Source organism: Hemitrygon akajei, chromosome 6 (assembly GCF_048418815.1).
Source record: "Hemitrygon akajei chromosome 6, sHemAka1.3, whole genome shotgun sequence".
Lineage (NCBI taxonomy): Eukaryota > Metazoa > Chordata > Chondrichthyes > Myliobatiformes > Dasyatidae > Hemitrygon > Hemitrygon akajei.
The window spans coordinates 55,079,372-55,099,223 of NC_133129.1; the positions used below are offsets into that span (position 1 = coordinate 55,079,372).

General features: G+C 40.5%; 1 protein-coding gene across 6 annotated transcripts in view; it reads left to right on the forward strand.

Annotated features, from left to right (window-relative positions):
• Nucleotides 1–19,852, forward strand: part of LOC140729074 (lysine-specific demethylase 4C-like) — a 373,937-nt gene that overhangs the window by 174,973 nt on the left and 179,112 nt on the right. For all 6 annotated transcript variants that reach the window (XM_073048378.1, XM_073048374.1, XM_073048377.1 and 3 more), the window contains 2 exons: nucleotides 15,897–16,110; nucleotides 16,198–16,274. In XM_073048378.1, coding sequence (XP_072904479.1) covers nucleotides 15,897–16,110; nucleotides 16,198–16,274 — 291 coding nt within the window. The remainder of the gene's footprint in view (nucleotides 1–15,896; nucleotides 16,111–16,197; nucleotides 16,275–19,852) is intronic.

Below are 19,852 nucleotides of genomic sequence, written 5' to 3' on the forward strand. Positions count from 1 at the left end.
TTTTTACAGATGGTGTGATGTTTGCTTCCAGAATTTGCTGGTATTTAATTGAATTCATTCTTCCCTCTACCAGTGAAATGTTCCCTGTGCCACTGGCTGCAACACAAGCCCAAAGCATGTGGCTTAAGCCCAAATCTACCCCCTTGCTTAACAGTTGGAGAGGTGTTCTTTTCATGAAATTCTGCACCCATTTTTCTGCAAACCTACCTTTGCTCATTGCAGCCAGAAGGTTCTATTTTAACTTCATCAGTCGACAGGACTTGTTTCCAAAATGCATCAGGCTTGTTCAGATGTTCCTTTGCAAACTTCTGACGTTGAATTTTGTGGTGAGGACGCAGGAAAGGTTTTCTTCTGATGACTCTTCCATGAAGGTCATATTTGTGCAGGTGTCGCTGCACAGTAGAACAGTGCACCACCACTCCAGAGTCTGCTAAATCTTCCTGAAGGTCTTTTGCAGTCAAATGGGGGTTTTGATTTGCCTTTCTAGCAATCCTTCGAGCAGTTATTTCGGAAAGTTTTCTTGGTCTTCCAGACCTCAACTTGACCTCCACCTTTCCTGTTAACTGCCATTTCCTAATTACATTATGAACTGAGGAAACAGCAACCTGAAAATGCTTTGCTATCTTCTTATAGCCTTCTCCTGCTTTGTGGGCATCATTTATTTTAATTTTCAGAGTGCTAGGCAGCTGCTTAGAGGGGTCCATGGCTGCTGATTGTTGGGACAAGGTTTGAGGAGTCAGGGTATTTATAAAGCTTTGAAATTTGCATCACCTGGCCTTTCCTAACGATGACTGTGAACAAGCCATAGCCCTAACAAGCTACTTAAGGTTTGAGACCCTGGTAAAAGTTATCTGAGAGCACAAATTTCGTGGGGTGCCCAAACTTTTGCATGGTACACCTTTCCTTTTTTTCCACTCTAAAACTGTAACAAAAATAATACATTAATCTTGCTTAAAATGTTGAAAAGAATGCATCATCTTTAACGTTATGTCTTTTGGAGATCAGTTCATCTTCTACTCACTTAACTATTCACAGTAACAGAAATTTTGACCAGGGAGCCCAAACCTTTGTATGCCACTGTAGTTAGTTACTGCCTGTTATGCTACTGGCATTTAAGGCAGCAATAAATGTAAAGGATTCTTCATGGCTGTTCTGTAACATTTTTTTTTGACCAGTCAGGGTTGTTAGCCCCCAAACCTGGAGGATTACGAACCACTCAGTCTGGCCTGTACCCTTTGATCTGTTTGGCATGGGTGACTCTACCAACAGTCAAAGCACAAGCCCCTGACTCCAGCCAACATGTCTCCGGATCATTGAGGCACACAAGCCCACAAACCATACATCAAGGCTGTGGTCCTCTTGGAGAATTACGACATAGAAAGTTGGCTAATTACCCAAGGACCCTTTGTTGGACTTTGTAAGTGCTGCCCAGTCTAGCCCCATTTTCTAGCCCGATAGCTTTGTCAATTCTTAGACATTCACAGTTGAAGCTGCTGAGAAATTAGTAATAATGAAAGAAGCAGTAAGAGAGTACTTAAAGAGACTGAAAGTTAGTCTCATAAACTGTTAACCTGCATTTCATGGGTGGGAAAGAGGAATGCTAGAATAATGGTCGTGTAGTTCTTGTCATCTTACTCTGTGTCTGTGAATGAAATCTTAATTTTGTTTCTTTTTGCACAAATGTTGTTTGGCCCACTGAGTGTTTCCAGCATTTTCTGATTTTGTTTCAGATTTTTGCACCTATATTTAAATAAAAAGCCCTATCATGTTTATATCTTCCTGTTCTTTTTAAAACTTGATTCAAAACCACGTTATTCCTCCTGGCTTGTTGTTTCATGTTCTTTTTGATGCAGATCATTTTGCAGATACTAGAACCAAGGGATGTAGGATTAGTGGAGAATGGTTTTGGGATGATCTTATTGAATAACAAAGTAGATATGATTACTGCATGGGTTTAGTCCTGCTTGTATTTCTTGTTACTCTTTCAGGCAGTGAATTTCAGATGATTATTTGTTGCCATATAAGCTGGCTTTCCCATGTCACGTTTGATTCTTATGCTAATCATTTTAAATCCATGTTGCTGAGTTCTTCGAGATTCTCACAGTGGAAATAGTTCCCTTTATTCAGAACCGCTGACATCTGACTGCATGCACATTATGTATTTTGCTCTGCATCACACGTCAAAAGCACACTGCTGCACACACTGCAACACTGGATCAGCACGATCATGTCTTCCTCATACCTCACTTTCCCACCTATCATCAGCATACTTAGTTATTAGTCAGTATATTGCACTTAATCCCTTCCCCTATATTATTACTATGTAATAAGGCCTCAGTGTTCTTTGTTTCACCCCACTAGTTGCAGCTGAAAATGACCAATTTATCCCTACTGAGTTTTCTCACGTTGCAGCCAAACCTCTACCCATACCAATATGCAGACACAAAATGCTAGAGGAACTCAGCAGGCCAGGCAACATCTATGGAAAAGAGTACAGTTGATGTTTTGGGCTGAGACCCTTCATCAGTCCTGCTGAGTTCCTCCAGCATTTTGTGTGTGTTGCTTTGATTGCCAGCATCTGCACATGATCTGTTTTTTGTGACCCACACCAACATGTTGTCTTCAATGCTAAAAACCTCAATGAGTGCCTTCTAGAGTGCTAAATGATTGATTAATGTTCCCTTTTATTTACCCAGTTACTTAAATGTTGTCAAACTTGATCTCACTTTCATGAAACTATCAACTGCCTATTAATCATTTTAATAATCATAGACTTCTGCAATCTTCTGATAAGTAATTAGTTTATATTATGCACTTTCCCTCTCCTTCCCAATGAATAATTTTTGCAGTAAACATTCTATAGAGTGTTTTGTAGGAGAGGTGTGAGGATAAAATCTCAAAAACTCTGTGGAATTGTTACACTATGGTATAAAGTTGCCTAATAAAAATGGAAACGTTGACTAAATGAGCTGTCAGGTTCCTAACAGGTTGTGGAAGTTGATGCCATAAATGTTATAGGGGAGTTGATTAGCTTATTTAAAGGCAAGGTTTGCATGGTAATGTAGTGTAGGTCCAGAGATGGCCTTGCTGATCTTTTAAGCACCTCACTGTAGCCCTGTCAGTGAGGGTCAGTCCCTCACCACAGCCTTGCCAAATGACTATGGTTCCTTTCCTGTTAAATTCTCTCATTCTTTTCAGCATCAGGTATTTTATGGTGTATACTCTGTCTGTTTCCTAGTCCTTTCTGTCTTGCATATGCAATAAATATTTTCTTAAAAGTCACATTGGTCATCAGCTCATTTTATGCTTTAGTATATTTTGTAGATTCTTTGTGATAAGTTTTAATTTGGTCACTGCATAACCAAGTTGTGGAAAAGAGATCAAAACGTGACACATCTCTCAGGAATTGTCTTAAGTTGCACTTTGTTAATATTGTCCTTGAAATTGCATGAAATTAAAATGATAATGGTATGGAGAAATTAATGTGGCAACTGGGATTTAATGAACATTCAGCCAGTGGTTCATCTCCTTAACAGTTTTAAGATGGAGAAAGGAAATGCTGGAGGATGAGATATGAATTAAAGTTAAATTAATTAAAGAAAAACACGTTTCATGGGCAGGAAAATCAGACATTTTATAAGCAAGAACAAAGATTAAGTGTGACCCAGTTGTGTAAATTGGTCCTTCAGTAATTATGACTATATAAATTTCTATGGCAGATAAAAAGAATGGGGAAAATATCTCTTCCAGGGGAAATTTGGGATGGGCTGGGGTGAGACTGCATTGGATTACTTGTCCCTTAATGTCCTTGCCAGGTCAATAAGGAATCTTTTTATGATTATGTATTATCAAATATTTTAGCAGCAAGAATAATTCCCTTCAACATCTTAAATCTAACAGCTTAACAATTGCAATCAAGTTCAATGTGAACCTCATGGCTAGATGGAAAGAATTGGTGACAAAGAAGCAGTGCTAAATATCTGCTAATTTATGAGTAATTAGAATACATTTCTTGCTTTCATTGGCGTACTCTTTCAAACTATAGAAGCTACTTGTTGCAGATGCTTCAGTATTTTCCCAGTCATTTTGACTCATTGTCATATCCTATTCATTTTTAAAGTTCTTCCTAATTTTAAAACCAGTGGCCTGAAGGTCCTACTTCCACACTATATGTAAGTCCAACACTGATTTTGAGGAAGATAATGAACTTAAAAAGGATAATAATAGATTGATATTGACATATGCATGACTGCTGAAAATTGATGCACAGATTTGAATTTGTACATTTTGGCTGGAAGAATAAATGAAAGATAAAACGGCAAAGGTACAATTCTAAAGAGAATTTAGGAGCTAAGAGACCTGGTGCATATGCACACAAATCTTGAAAAGTGTTAGTCAGTTGAGTACAAAAATAAAGAGGCTGTCTTGCAGTTTATAATAATTTAAAGTTAAGAAGCATGAAGGCTATATTAAAATACCCATAAAAGCACTGAATTAATTTTCTGTTAGAGAACTGCACCTAATTCTGGTCTGGTCAGTTTACTTGAGGAAGGATGTGAAAGCCCAGGCAAGGATGTAGAAAATATTTGCCAGACTTCTTCTGAAGATGAACATTTCCAGTTGCATAATAATTGTAGAAACTTGAATCAATTTAATTAAATACATTGAAAATAATGATGTCTAAGCAAAGTGAAACTGTACTTGCAAAAGTTTGAACATCAGAGGATGTAGATTAAAAAGTGATTAACAAAAGAGCTGGCTGACATAAGGAAATTTTTTTTTTATTGTGAATACTCTGAGACAACTTGGAATTCATTGTCTGAGAGGGTAGCAAAAGCAGGTTCAGTCATTGCTTTCAAACAAAGATTAGATTAATACTGAGCTGAGGAAAAGGAATGCAAAGAATGATTTGGCAGAGAGCTGGTGGGGGCTCCATTCTCTAATATAATGATTTAATGTACTTTGCCATCACGGATCTAAACTGTATTGTCACCTTAAAAATAATTGTGTCCATACTCCCATAGGTTTTTCTGTTTCTGCCAGTCATTAAAAATCTACTTCTCATTCTTAACATGAATGTATATTGCTTCATTTGTATGTAATTAGTTGTATGTAATTAGTTTTGCTACAACAAGTGTATGGGACATTGGAAAAAAAGTTGAATTTCCCCATGGGGATGAATAAAGTATCTATCTATCTATCATTTACTTCTGTTAGAATGCACTCACCATGTCTTCCTTAAGACTTTTACAATCCTCTGAAAGTATTTTTATTTCTCGGTGAAGTGCCATAAAATAATTTGCAATTATTCTATTTATCTAAAGTTATGCCATCAATGTAGATCATAAGAAACATTGTTCATCATATCTTCCCCAAACAAATGACACTCTTTAACTCCCGCCAAACCAAGAAATTACTGTACACTTGAATGTATCATTTTCCATATCTATTCTTAAACCGTTGATAGCTGTTCCCCACATTTTCCACCATTGTATGCTCTCCATTGATGGCTCTGGGCCTGTATTGACTGGAATTCAGAAGAATGAGGGGAGACCGAATTGAAGCGTATCGAATGTTGAACTGCATGGATAGAGTGGATATGGAGAAGATGTTTCCTATGGTGGGAAGATCTAGGACCAGAGGATACAGCCTTAGAATAGAAGGGTGTCCTTAGAACCGATTTGAGGAAGAATTTCTTTAGACAGAGAATGGTGAATCTGTGGAATTCATTGCCACAGGTGGCTATGGAGGCCAAGTCGTTAAGACCAAGAGGGAATTTCTTTACTCAAAGAGTGGTAGCTGTGTGGAACGAGCTTCCAGTAGCAGTAGCAGAGGCAGGTTCAGTATTGTGATCTAAAGTAAAATTGGATAGGTATATGGATAGGAAAAGAATGGAGGGTTATGGGCTGAGTGCGGGTCAGTGGGACTAGGTGAGAGTAAGCGTTCGGCACAGATGAAATTTGGGCACCCCTGGTCAAAATTTCTGTTACTGTGAATAGCTAAGCGAGTAAAAGAAGACCTGATTTTCAAAAGGCATAAAGTTAAAGATGACACATTTCTTTAATATTTTAAGCAAGATATTTACTTTTTTATATCCATCTTTTACAGTTTCAAAATAACAAAAAAGGAAAAGGGTCCGAAGCAAAGGTTTGGGCACCCTGCATGGTGTGTACTTAGTAACACCCCCTTTGCCAAGTATCACAGCTTGTAAATGCTTTTTGTAGCCAGCTATAGAGTCTTTCAATTCTTGTTTGGGGGATTTTCGCCCATTCTTCCTTGCAAAAGGCTTCTAGTTCTGTGAGATTCTTGGGCCGTCTTGCATGCACTGCTCTTTTGAGGTCTATCCACAGATTTTCGATGATGTTTAGGTCGGGGACTGTGAGGGCCGTGGCAAAACTTTCAGCTTGCACCTTTTGAGGTAGTCCATTGTGGATGTTGAGGTGTTTTTAGGATCATTATCCTGTTGTAGAAGCCATCCTCTTTTCATCTTCAGCTTTTTTTTTACAGATGGTGTGATGTTTGCTTCCAGAATTTGCTGGTATTTAATTGAATTCATTCTTCCCTCTACCAGTGAAATGTTCCCTGTGCCACTGGCTACAACACAAGCCCAAAGCATGATCGATCCACCCCTGTGCTTAACATTTGGAGAGGTGTTCTTTTCATGAAATTCAGGACCCTTTTTTCTCCAAACATACCTTTGCTCATTATGACCAAAAAGTTCTATTTTAACTTCATCAGTCCACAGGACTTGTTTCTAAAATGCATCAGGCTTGTTTAGATGTTTGTTTGCAAACTTCTGACACTGAAGTTTGTGGTGAGGACAAAGGAAAGGTTTTCTTCTGATGACTCTTCCATGAAGGTCATATTTGTGCAGGTGTCACTGCACAGTAGAACAGTGCACCACCACTCCAGAGTCTGCTAAATCTTCCTGAAGGTCTTTTGCAGTCAAATGGGAGTTTTGATTTGCCTTTCTAGCAATCCTAGAAGCAGTTCTCTCGGAAAGTTTTCTTGGTCTTCCAGAACTCAACTTGACCTCCACCTTTCCTGTTAACTGCCATTTCTTAATTACATTACGAACTGAGGAAACGGCTACCTGAAAACGCTTTGCTATCTTCTTATAGCCTTCTCCTGCTTTGTGGGCATCATTTATTTTAATTTTCAGAGTGCTAGGCAGCTGCTTAGAGGGGTCCATGGCTGCTGATTGTTGGGACAAGGTTTGAGGAGTCAGGGTATTTATAAAGCTTTGAAATTTGCATCACCTGGCCTTTCCTAACAATGACTGTGAACAAGCCATAGCCCTAACAAGCTACTTAAGGTCTGAGACCTTTATGACTTTTGGAGATCAGTTCATCTTCTACTCACTTAACTATTCACAGTATCAGAAATTTTGACCAGGGGTGCCCAAACTTTTGCATGCCACTGTATCTTATAGTCTTATCTTTGTCCTTGGACGCTTCATTCGGCTGAATGAGATGTGGCTCTTTTTACCTTTGCCAAAGTATTAATCAAGGAGGTTCTTGTGTGCACCAATAAACGGAAAACAAATCCATTTCTTTCTGGCATGCTGCCCTTGTCCTTTTAGTCCCATAACTTTGCTTGCTGTCAATTCTATTGAAACCTTTACCAAATTATGTTAAAAGCCACTTGCATAGCAATAACTATACTATCTTTCCTGCTCCTTCATCAGTTTAGCCAGAGATGATGGTTTTTAACAGAACGGTATTGCTTTTCTTTAATTAGCTTGTATTGCTGTGAAATTTTATTAATTGTGTTGGGATTATTGCTTGAAAGTTTATCTGTCACCACTATTAGGATGACTAACTGTCTTGACTGAGTTAATCCCTTCCATCCTTTTAAACAGAGGATCATGATTACAGTTGTGAGTCCTCTTTTGCTACTTCATTAGTAAAACGAAGAAATTAATGAGGGATTATTAACAGAGCAATTGCAATTTCCATGCACTTTCTTCAAACCTAGGATGCACCCCACCTGGATTGGATAGTTTTACTACTTTGACAAACTCCTGTCAACATTTAATTATTTACTTTTATATATTTTATTATCCTATACTCTTTCACCACTACCTTCTCCCATGCTTGTTTAATACTGGTATTCTCTTACCTAGAGAAGGCATTTTCTGAATCCTCAGCCACATAAGTAGTTCTCCTTAACCACAGCCTTCATTCTCACAAGAATATTTAATTTTGTCTTCAGTTGATTTTGTTCTTTATTTCACAGCACTTTTAGAATTAATGTGTTTATACATTATTTTGATTCCTGTTTACAATAGCTACTAATCAAGTCTCGTAACTTTTCTTTGCTCTTTTGATTTCTTTTTGTAGATCTCCTGTGACCTTTGTCACTGGTTTGTTTTGTTACTGTATTGTGAACTGCATAATTCTCATAAACACAAATAATTTTGCAGAGGGTGGAAATTGTGAGCAACACACAAAGTGCTGGAGGAACTCAGCAAGTCAGACAGCATTTTTTGAAGGGAATAAATGGTCAACTTTTCATGTCACAACCCTTCAACACTGGAAAAAAAGAAATGAAGGCAGAGTAAGGTGGGGGTGTTGGGGTGGGGGAGGAGTACAAGTTGGCAGGTGATGGATGAGACCAAGAGAGAGGAAAGAAGGTTGGTGGGGGGGGGGGGGGTTGAAATAAAGGAACAATTTGAAAGGTGATTGGTAGCAGAAATGAAGTGCTGAAGAGGAAGGAACCTAATAAGATAAGACAGTGGACCACAGAAGAAAGGGAAGGAGGAGGGGCATCAGAGTGATAAGATAGGCAGGTGAGAAGAGAAGGATGGAGAGGAGAACGGGAATGGAAGAGGAGAGAAGTGGGAGGAAGAAGAAAGTTGTGTGCATGCCATCAGGTTGGAGGCTACCCAGAGGTGTTGCTCCTCCAACCCGAGTGTGGCCTCATCGTGGCAGCAGAGGAGGCTATAGAACAATATGTCCAAAAGAAATTGGAAGTCAAATTGAAATGGGTGGCCATTTCAAATCAACATCCCCCCCATTAGGAAAGTCTTAAAAGCTGTCTGCTTCTTTCTGGACAACAGATTTACCAGTTCACCATCACTTTGCTCTGTCTGGGGATTTGGTTCTCACCCTCAACAGTTTCTCTTTTGGCTACTCCCACTTTCTCCAAATCAGAGTGTAGCCAGGGACACCTGCATAGGCCCTAGCTAAGCCAAGCCTTTTGTCAGCTACGTGGAACAGTCCATATTTGAGGCCTACATAGATAATGCTTCCCAACTTTTTCTGTGTTGCATTGATGGCTGCATTGGTGCTGCTTCCTGCTGCATGCTGAGCTTGTCAATTTCTTCAACTTTGCCTCCAACTTCCACTGTGCACTTAAACTTACTTAGTCCATCTCTGACACCTCTCTCCCATTTTTTCAATGTCTCTGAAGACATCTACTGATACATTTTATAAACTTACTGATTCTCACAGCTTTCTAGACTATACTTCTTCCCACCCTGTCACTTGTAAAAAATTTATTCCCCTTTCTCAGTGCCCACGTCTCTGCCACATCTGTTCTCATGATGAGGCTTTGCATTCCAGAACCTCTGAGATGTGCTCTTTCTTCAAAGAATAGAATTTCGCTTCCACTACCATGCTACCCACTCTCCTGCCTCCATCACTGCCTTCAATGTATCTCCTCCATTTCCTGCATACCTGACCTCATCCATGCTCCCAACGCCAAAGCAGGGATAAGGTTCCCTTTATCTTTACCTCTCACTCCATGATCCTCCATATCCAGCACATAATTTTCTGTAATTTCCAACTTCAGTGTGATTCTAGCACCAAGCACATCTTTTCCTCTGCTTATCATAGGGATTGCTCTCTACATCACATCCTTGTCCATTTGTCTCTGTCCACTAATCTTCCTGCTAGCACTTATCCCTGCAAGCGGGACAAACGATGCTCCTGCTCCTATACCTCCCTCACCATCATTCAGGGCCTCAAACAATCATTCCAGGAGAGGTGGCTCTTCACTTGTTGGAGACATCTACTGTCACTCGTGATCCCAATGTGGTCTGCGCTACGTCAATGAGACTCAACATAGATTGGTGGATTACTTCGTCAAGCACAAGAGACAGGATTTCCTGGTGGGCACCAATTTCAATTTGACTTCCCGCTTCCATAAGAACATGAGAAATAGGAGCAAGAGTTGGTCATCTGGCCTGATGAGCCTGCTCTGCCATTCAATAAGATCATGGCTGATCTAGCCATGGACTCATCTCCACCTACCTGCCTTTTTTCCATAACCCTTAATTCTCTTACTATGCAACAATCTGTCCAACCTTGTTTTAAATATATTTACTGAGGTAACCTCTGCTGCTTCATTGGACAGACAATTCCACAGATTCATCACTCTTTGGGAAAAACAGTTCCTTCTCATCTCCGTCCTAAATTTACTTCTTTGAATCTTGAGGCTATGTCACCTAGTTCTGATCCTCTCTACCAGTGGAAACAACTTTCCTCCCTCTATCTTATTGATCCCTTTCATAATTTTATATGTTTCTATAAGATCTCCTCTCATTCTTCTGAATTCTAGTGAGTGTAGTCCCAGGTGACTCAATCTCTCCTCATAGTCTCTGGAATCAACCCGGAGAACCTCCTCTGCACACCTCCAAAGCCAGTATATTCTTCCTCAAGTAAGGAGACCAGAACTGCATGCAGTACTCCAGGTGGGGCCTCACAAGTACCCTGTACAGTTGCAGTATAACCTCCCTGCTCATAAATTCAATCTCTCTGGCTTTGAAGGCCAACAACACACTTGCCTTCTTGATAGTCTGTTGCATCTGCAAACCAACCTTTTGTGATTCATGCATAAGCACTCCCACATCCCTGTACACAGCAGCATGCTGCAGTTTTTTACCATTTAGATAATAATCTGCTCTTTCAGCTTTCCTTTCCAAGTGGATGACCTTGCATTGACCAGCATTGTACTCCATCTGCCAGACCCTTGCCCACTCATTTAACCTATCTATATCTCTCTGCAGACTCTGTATCTTTTACACAATTTGCTTTTCCGCTCAGTATCATCAGCAAACTTGGATATGCTACACTCGGGTCCCCACTTCCAAATAGTTAATGTATATCATGAACATTTGTGGGCCCAGCACCGACCCCTGTGGCACACCGCTCACCACTGATTGCCAACCAGAGTAACACCCACGTATCTCAACTCTCTGCTCTCTATTAGTTAATCAATCCTCTATCCATGCTTATACATCACCCCCAACTCAATGCATCCTTCTCTTATGTAAGTCTTTTATGTGGCATCTTATCAAATGCCTTCTAGAAATCCAAGTAAATAACGTCCATCTGTTCCCTTCTATCCACAGCACTTGTTATATCCTCACAGAGCTCCAGTAAGTTTTCCAAACAGGACAGTTACTCCAACATGACAGTTCATAGCCTTCTCTGCTGCCACAATATTTACTGCTTATTTATTTATTGTTATTTCTTATTTTTTGTATTTGTAGTTTGTTGTCTTTTGCACACTGGTTGAACACTCGATGGTGCAATCTTTCATTGACTTTATTACAATTATCATTCTATTATGGATGTATTGAGTATGCCCACAAGAAAATGAACTTTGAATTTCTCCCCCTTTCCCTTCCTTAATTTTTCCATTCACTCCTTCTTTTCTCTTCACTCACCTATCATGTCTTTCTGGTGCCCCTCCTTTCCTTTCTTACTTGGTCCACTGTTCTCTCCTATCAAATTCCTCTTTCTTCAGCTCTTCACTTCTTCCACCTATCACCTCCCAGTTACATCCAGGATACATCCCATGCCCTCCACCTCTTCAATAACTTCCAGTTCCCTGGTCCCGACCGCTTCATTTTCACTATGGATGTACAATTCTTATACACTTCCATTCCCCATCAAGAAGGCCTCAAAGCCCTCCACTACTTTCTGGACAACAGACCTCACCAGTTCCCCACCACCACTACCCTCCTCCGGTTGGCGGAACTGGTACATACTTAATAACTTCTCTTTTGGCTCTTCCCACTTTCTTCAGACCAAAGGTGTAGCTATGGGCACTCGTATGGGCCCCAGCTATGCCTGCCTCTTCGTTGGTTATGTAGAACAGTCTATGCTCCAAGCCTATACTGGTACTGCTCCCCAACCTTTCCTTCGCTACATTGACGACTGCATTGGTGCTGCTTCCTGCATCCATCCTGAGCTCATCAATTTTATCGACTTTGCCTCTATCTTCCACCCAGCCCTCAAATTCACTTGGTCCATCTTGGATACTTCTCTCCCCTTTCTCGATCTCTGGGTCTCCATCTCTGGAGACAGACTATCCACTGACTCTCATAACTACCTCGACTATACCTCTTTCCACCCTGCCACATGCAAAAATGCTATTCCCTTTTCCCAGTTCCTCTGTCTCCGCCGCATCTGCTCCCAGGATGAGGCTTTCTGTTCCAGGACATTTTAAATGTCCTCTTTCTTTAAGGATCGTGGTTTCCCTTCTGCTTTCATCAATGATGCCCTCACCCGCATCTCCTCCATTTCCCGTACTTCGGCCCTCAGCCCATCCTCCCGTCACCACAACAGGGACCGAGTTCCCCTTGTCCTCACCTACCACCCCACCAGTCTCCGGATCCAGCACATTATCCTCTGCAACTTCCGCCACCTTCAACAGGACCCCACCACTAAGCACGTCTTTCCCTCTTTACCCCTCTCCGCTTTCCGCAGGGATCATTCCCTCCGCGACTCCCTAGTCCACACATCCCTCTCCATGGATCTCCCACCTGGCACTTAACCCTGCAAGCGTAAGTGCTACACCTGTCACTACACCTCCTCTCTTACCACCATTCAGGGCCCCAAACAATCCTTCCAGGTGAGGCAACTCTTCACTTGTGAGTCTGTTGGGGTCATCTATTGCATCCGGTGCTCCCGGTGCAGCCTCTTCTACATAGGTGAAACCCAACGCGGATTGGGAGACCGCTTTGTCGAGCACCTCCGCTCCGCCTGCCACAACAGGCAGGATCTCCCGGTTGCCACCCACTTCAACTCTGCTTCACGTTCCCATTCGGATATGTCCATACATGGCCTCCTCTACTGCCTTGATGAGGCCAAACTCAGGTTGGAGGAGCAACGCCTCATATACCATCTGGGTAGGCTCCAGCCCCTTGGCATGAACATTGAATTCTCCAAATTCCTGTAATTCCCTCCCCCTTCCTTCCCCCATCCCAGTTTCCTTCTGCCTCCTCCTCCAGTTACCTATTACCTCCCTCATGGTTCCACCTCCTTCTACTACGCATAGTGCTTTCCCCTTACATTCCTTCTTCACTTTTCTTGCCTATCCCCTCCCTGCTTCCCTTCCCCCACTCCTTGATCTTTCCCCTTATTGGTTTTTCACCTGGCACCTACCAGCCTTCTCCTTCCCACCCTCCCCTCATCTTCTTTATAGGGCCCCTGCTCCCTCCCTCTTCAGTCCTGACGAAGGGTCTTGGCTCGAAGTGTTGAGTGTTCGTTTCCACAGATGCTGCTCGACCTGCTCAGTTCCTCCAGCGTGTTGTGCATGTTGCTTTGACCCCAGCATCTGCAGACTATTTTCTGTTTACCTTCCCACTTACCTGGCTTCACTTCACACCTGCCAGCTTGAGTTCATCCCCTTCCCCACCACCTTTATCTGGCTTCTTCCCTCTTCCTTTCCAGTCTTGATGAAGGGTCATAGTCTGAATCATCAACTGTTTATTCCCCTTCAAAGATGCTGTCTGACTTGCATAGTTCTGATAACCCTCTTTTCTGATATTCTGACTTCTCTATCTTTCATCATTAAGCCTTCTCTTTGTGATTTTTATAAATGACCTGGATGAGGAGGTGGAGGGATGGGTTAGTAAACTTGCTGATGACACAAAGGTTAGGAGTGTTGTGGTTAGCATGGAAGGCTGTCAGAGGTTACAGCGGGACATTGATAGGATGCAAAACTGGGCTGAGAAGTGGCAGTTGGAGTTCAACCCATATAAGTGTGAGGTGGTTCATTTTGGTAGGTCAAATATGATGGCAGAGTATAGTATTAATAGTAAGACCCTTGGCAGTGTGGAGGATCAGAAGGATCTTGGGGTCCGAGTCCATAGGACACTCAAAGCTGCTGTGCAGGTGGACTGTGTGGTTAAGAAGGCATACGGTGCATTGGCCTTCATCAACCGTGGGATTGAGTTCAAGAGCCAAGAGGTAATGTTGAAGCTCTATTGGACCCTGGTCAGACCCCATTTGGAGTTCTGTGCTCAGTTCTGGTCACCTCCATACAGGAAAGATGTGGAAACTATAGAAAGGGTGCATAGGAGATTTACAAGGATGTTGCCTGGATTGGGGAGCATGCCTTATGAGAATAGGTTGAGTGAACTCTGCCTTTTCTCCTTGGAATGACAGAAGATGAGAGGTGACCTGATAAAGGTGTATAAAATGATGAGGGGTATTGATCATGTGGATAGTCAGAGGCTTTTTCCCAGGGCTGGAATGCCTAACATGAGAGGGCACAGTTTTAAGGTACTTGGTGTTGCAGCCATCAAATTCTAAATTTGTGTATATTTACAAAATACAATTAAGTTGGTCAGTAAAACTATTGAAAATCTTTTCTTTGTACTTTTGTCAGTTAAATAAGGATTCACGTGAATTAACATATCACAGAATTTTGTTTTTATTGCATTTTGGAAAATATCCCAACTTTTCTGGAAATGGGGTTTGTAGGTACAGAGGAGATATCAAGGACAAGGGTGGTGAGTACATGGAATGGGCTGCTGGTGACCGTGGTGGAAGTGGATACAATAGGGTATTTTAAGAGGCTCCTGGACAGGTACATGGAGCTTAGAAAAATAGAGGGCTATGGGTAACCCTAGTTAATTTCTAAAATAAGTACATGTTCGGCACAGCATCATGGGCAGAAGGGCCTGTATTGTGCTGTAGGTTTTCTATGTTTCTGTGTTTAAGTCAATTTTAACTTTGGCCATCCCTCTTTTCCTCTGAAAAGAATGCTTTTATTCTGTATCCAAATTGCCTCATCTTTAAAACCCCTATTCCATTACTTTTCGGTCTATAACTTTTTGATCTTAAGTTTAATGAGCTAGGTTGCCATTAAGCTAACTGAATTTAGCTCCTCACTAGTTAAGCTGTTTTGCACTATCATATATTTGCATTCTGTAGCTATTCTAAATCTGATATGTGATTGTGGTTGCCCACATACTCTTCCTCTGCATGCTCTCCTTGTCCTTGGGTCACTTCACTCTGCTAAAGGAGATAACTCATTATTTTCTTTGCCACCATGTTCGTAAAGCACTAAAGAAGTAAATTCTTTTGCCCTCATTTTTGAAATCTCTCTTTCAATTGTTACTAAACCAGGCCATAATAGGATAATTGGAGGCCCCCATTATCACTTTTTTTATTCCTTCAATCTTTCTAGCAGGCAATGCTCTTCAATCTCTTATCTTTTAGTTTGCTGTAGCTTCTTAATTCTGATCAGGCACACTTTACCTTTCTTCCTAAACTATATTGTCTGCCATACTTGCTACAATTTGGATTATGTTTTATAGGTATCTAGTTGGTAATAGCCAGAAACAAAAATGTGTCCTTCTCTTTATATTGATTAACAATCTGTTTGCAAAACACAAAATGACTTGTGATGAATGGACATGAACTTCTGTACGGATTCCTGAGAAATTGCTGTTCGAGGTTGTGGTTCTTGAATGTTATGTGGAAAGAAGTTTATTCTGCATCTGAAGATATTCTTAGCTTATGAATGTATTGCATGTAAAACTGAAATTGTTCATCAGTGATCTTTTTTCCTTTTTGATGTTCACTTTGTTTCCAAACACTTTTGGACATGAAAACCCAACATGATTAACTTTTCTGCAATTTATTTTTGTGAAGCCCGATCAATCCTTGGAAACAAAATCTCAAATCGAATCTAATTCAGCAGAAGTGTCACCATCCAAGCAACATAAATCAAAACCCCTTATTCCGGAAATGTGCTTTGCATGCAGTGAAGAAAGTAATGAATTTTACCCTACAAATTCATTTATTAATGAAGATGGAACTAGTTTGCTGATATCCTGTGCAAAGTGCAGTCTACAAGTTCATGCAAGTAGGTGCTATTTTACTATTCATGCTCTCTTGAATGCTCATTATTGTACTTTTAGTATTGGTTATGACTCTCAACTTTGATCTATAGGTTGTTATGGTGTTCCGTTTCATGAGATCCATGATGGTTGGACTTGTTCTCGTTGTATAATTGGCGCATGGTCCGCAGTAAGTATGCATTTCATTAATTCAGTGTTCTGCTGTAGATGACATTATTATATTCTAATGGATCACTAAAAGGCTAAATGATTATGGTCATTGATAAGTTCCAGGTGTATTAAAGATGGATTTGTTTTCTTTTTTGTTTAATGTTATCTTTGTAACAGCAGTTAGAAACATCATTTAAAATTCTATTGCATCATGTAATTATTAATGCCAAATTTGGTTGGGATTATAAAGTAGCAAATTTACAATTGCATTTCAGTCTGATGAAAAATGACTTATGAAGTTGATTAAGAGGTACCAATGGACGACTTAATCCTTTTTTTTTGTAGTTGTAGAACATAGCTGTCAATGAGTGTACAATTTTGACAATACATCTTCCAGAAGTGGTATTTCTGGGACAGTATCTGGGAGTACAGTTAGACGAGAAGCTAGACTGGACTGCCAACACAGATGCCTTGTGCAGGAAGGCACAGAGTCGACTGTACTTCCTTAGAAGGTTGGCGTCATTCAATGTCTGTAGTGAGATGCTGAAGATGTTCTATAGGTCAGTTGTGGAGAGCGACCTCTTCTTTGTGGTGGCGTGTTGGGGAGGAAGCATTAAGAAGAGGGATGCCTCACGTCTTAATAAGCTGGTAAGGAAGGCGGGCTCTGTCGTGGGCAAAGTACTGGAGAGTTTAACATCGGTAGCTGAGCGAAGCGCGCTGAGTAGGCTACGGTCAATTATGGAAAACTCTGAACATCCTCTACATAGCACCATCCAGAGACAGAGAAGCAGTTTCAGCGACAGGTTACTATCGATGCAATGCTCCTCAGACAGGATGAAGAGGTCAATACTCCCCAATGCCATTAGGCTTTACAATTCTACCGCCAGGACTTAAGAACTTTTTAAAAGCTATTATTAATGCTTTTTGAGATAGTGATTTAGATGCATATCATATTTTTTACTGTTATTGTATGTAATTAGTTTTGATACAACAAGTGTATGGGACATTGGAAAAAAAAAGTTGAATTTCCCCATGGGGATGAATAAAGTATCTATCTATCTATCTATTTCCTTAACCCAGGAAGGGAAAGTAGCAGCAAGAACTTTTTAGTAGATTTCTATTAAATGAATGTCCATTCCTAAATGTCTGTTTTTTAATTGTGTGTTTCCTCTGAATTCAGTTATTGTTTTGATATAAATCATCGAAAAATTATTAACACCTACCTGATAAGGTTTTCATCATTCTTTCAATGGAAGCAAACTCCAAATGCCTTTTGGGAAATAGTGAATATATTTGTTTATTTAAAACTATTCATGCATGATAAGAAAAAGGTTTCTTCCTGGTTCTGGAACTCAGTATTGTTATCCAGGAATGGCACTAGAGAGAGGAGATGCATGTGACCTATTGACATCAACATATTGGAGACATGTTAAAGCGATAATGTCTTTGCAGTTCTGCCTATTAGTGATTTGGGCTTGCTCTTTGTGGTAGCTGAAGGAGGCTTCCATTCAAGGAAAGAAAAGCTTAAAGGTAGGTAACCTAACACTTCCCCTCCCTTCTTCCCTAGTAAAATTAATTAATTTAATCTTAATCATATTTATTAAAGCTTGGTTGACCAGCAGTTTTTTACTCTACGTACCACTGATAAGAAAATGAATTACCAATGAAATTGCTTATTTCACTGACACCTGCAGTTAAGGTACCTTCTCAGTGTAAGGATAACAGGAAATTGGAATTTTCTGAAATAAAAATCTGTCCTCTGGTAAGACCATAAGACATAAGAGCAGAATTTGGCCATTTGACCCAACAAGTCTGCTTTGTCATTCGATCATAACTGTTTATTTCTCCTCTCAACCCATTCTCTTACCTTCTCCCTGTAACCTTTGAGGCCCTGACGAATCAAGAACCTATCAACTTTCACATTAAATATACAGTTGAAGTCAGAAGTTTACATGCACCTTAGCCAAATACATTTAAACTGTTTTTCACAATTCCTGACATTTAATCCTAGAAAACATTCCCTGTCTTAGGTCAGTTAGGATCACTACTTTATTTGAAGAATGTGAGATGTCAGAATAATAGTGAAGAGAATGATTTATTTCAGCTTTTATTTCTTTCATCACTTTCCCAGTGGGTCTGAAGTTTACATACACGCTGTTAGTATTTGGTAGTATTGCTTTTAAATTGTTTAATTTGGATCAAACGTTTTGGGTGGCTTTCCACAAACTTCTCACAGTAAGTTGCTGGAATTCTGTTCCATTCCTCCAGACAGAACTGGTGTAACTGAGTCAGGTTTGTAGGCCTCCTTGCTCGTACATGCTTTTTCAGTTCTGCCCACAAATTTTCTATTTGACTGAGGTCAGAAAATTATGTCAAGTCTGGTTAATCCTTGGGAGCAATTTCCAAATGCCTGAAGGTACCACGTCAATCTGTACAAGCAATAGTACGCAAGTACAAAAACCATTGGACCACAGAGCCATTATACCGCTCAGGAAGGAGATGCATTCTGTCTCCTAGAGATGAACGTACTTCAGCACGAAAAGTGCAGATCAATCCCAGAACAACTGCAAAGGACCTTGTGAAGATGCTGGAGGTAGCAAGTAGACAAGTATCTATATCCACAGTAAAATGAGTCCTATATCGACATAACCTGAAAGGCTGCTCAGTAAGGGAGAAGTCACTGCTCCAAAACCGCCATAAAAAAGCCAGACTACAGTTTGCAAGTGCACATGGAGACAAAGATCTTACTTTTTGAAGAAATGTCCTCTGGTCTTATAAAACAAAAATTGAACTGTTTGGCCATAATGACCATTGTTATGTTTGGAGGAAAAAGGGTGAGGCTTGCAAGCTGAAGAACACCATCCCAACCGTGAGGCATGGGGGTGGCAGCATCATGTTGTGGGGGTGCTTTTCTGCAGGAGGGGCTGGTGCACTTCAAAAATAGATGGCATCATGAGGAAGGAAAATTATGTGGATATATTGAAGCAACATCTCAAGCCATCAGCCAGGAAGTTAAAGCTGGGTCACAAATGGGTCTTCCACATGGACAATGACCCCAAGCATACCTCCAAAGTTGAGACAAAATTGCTTAAGGACAACAAAGTCAAGGTATTGGAGTGGCTATCGCAAAGCCCTGACCTCAATCCGATAGAAAATTTGTGGGCAGAACTGAAAAAGCATGTACGAGCAAGGAGGCCTACAAACCTGACTCAATTACACCAGTTTTGTCTGGAGGAATGGAACAGAATTCCAGCAACTTACTGTGAGAAGCTTGTGGAAGGCCACCCAAAATATTTGATTCAAATTAAACAATTTAAAGGCAATACTACCAAATACTAACAATGTATGTAAACTTCAGACCCACTGGGAAAGTGATGAAAGAAATAAAAGCTGAAATAAATCACTCTCTCCACTATTATTCTGACATCTCACTTTCTTCAAATAAAGTAGTGATCCTAACTGACCTAAGACAGGGAATGTTTTCTAGGATTAAATGTCAGGAGTTGTAAAAAACTGAGTTTAAATGTATTTGGCTAAGGTGTATGTAAACTTCTGACTTCAACTGTATTCGATGACTTGGCCTCCACAGTTATCTGT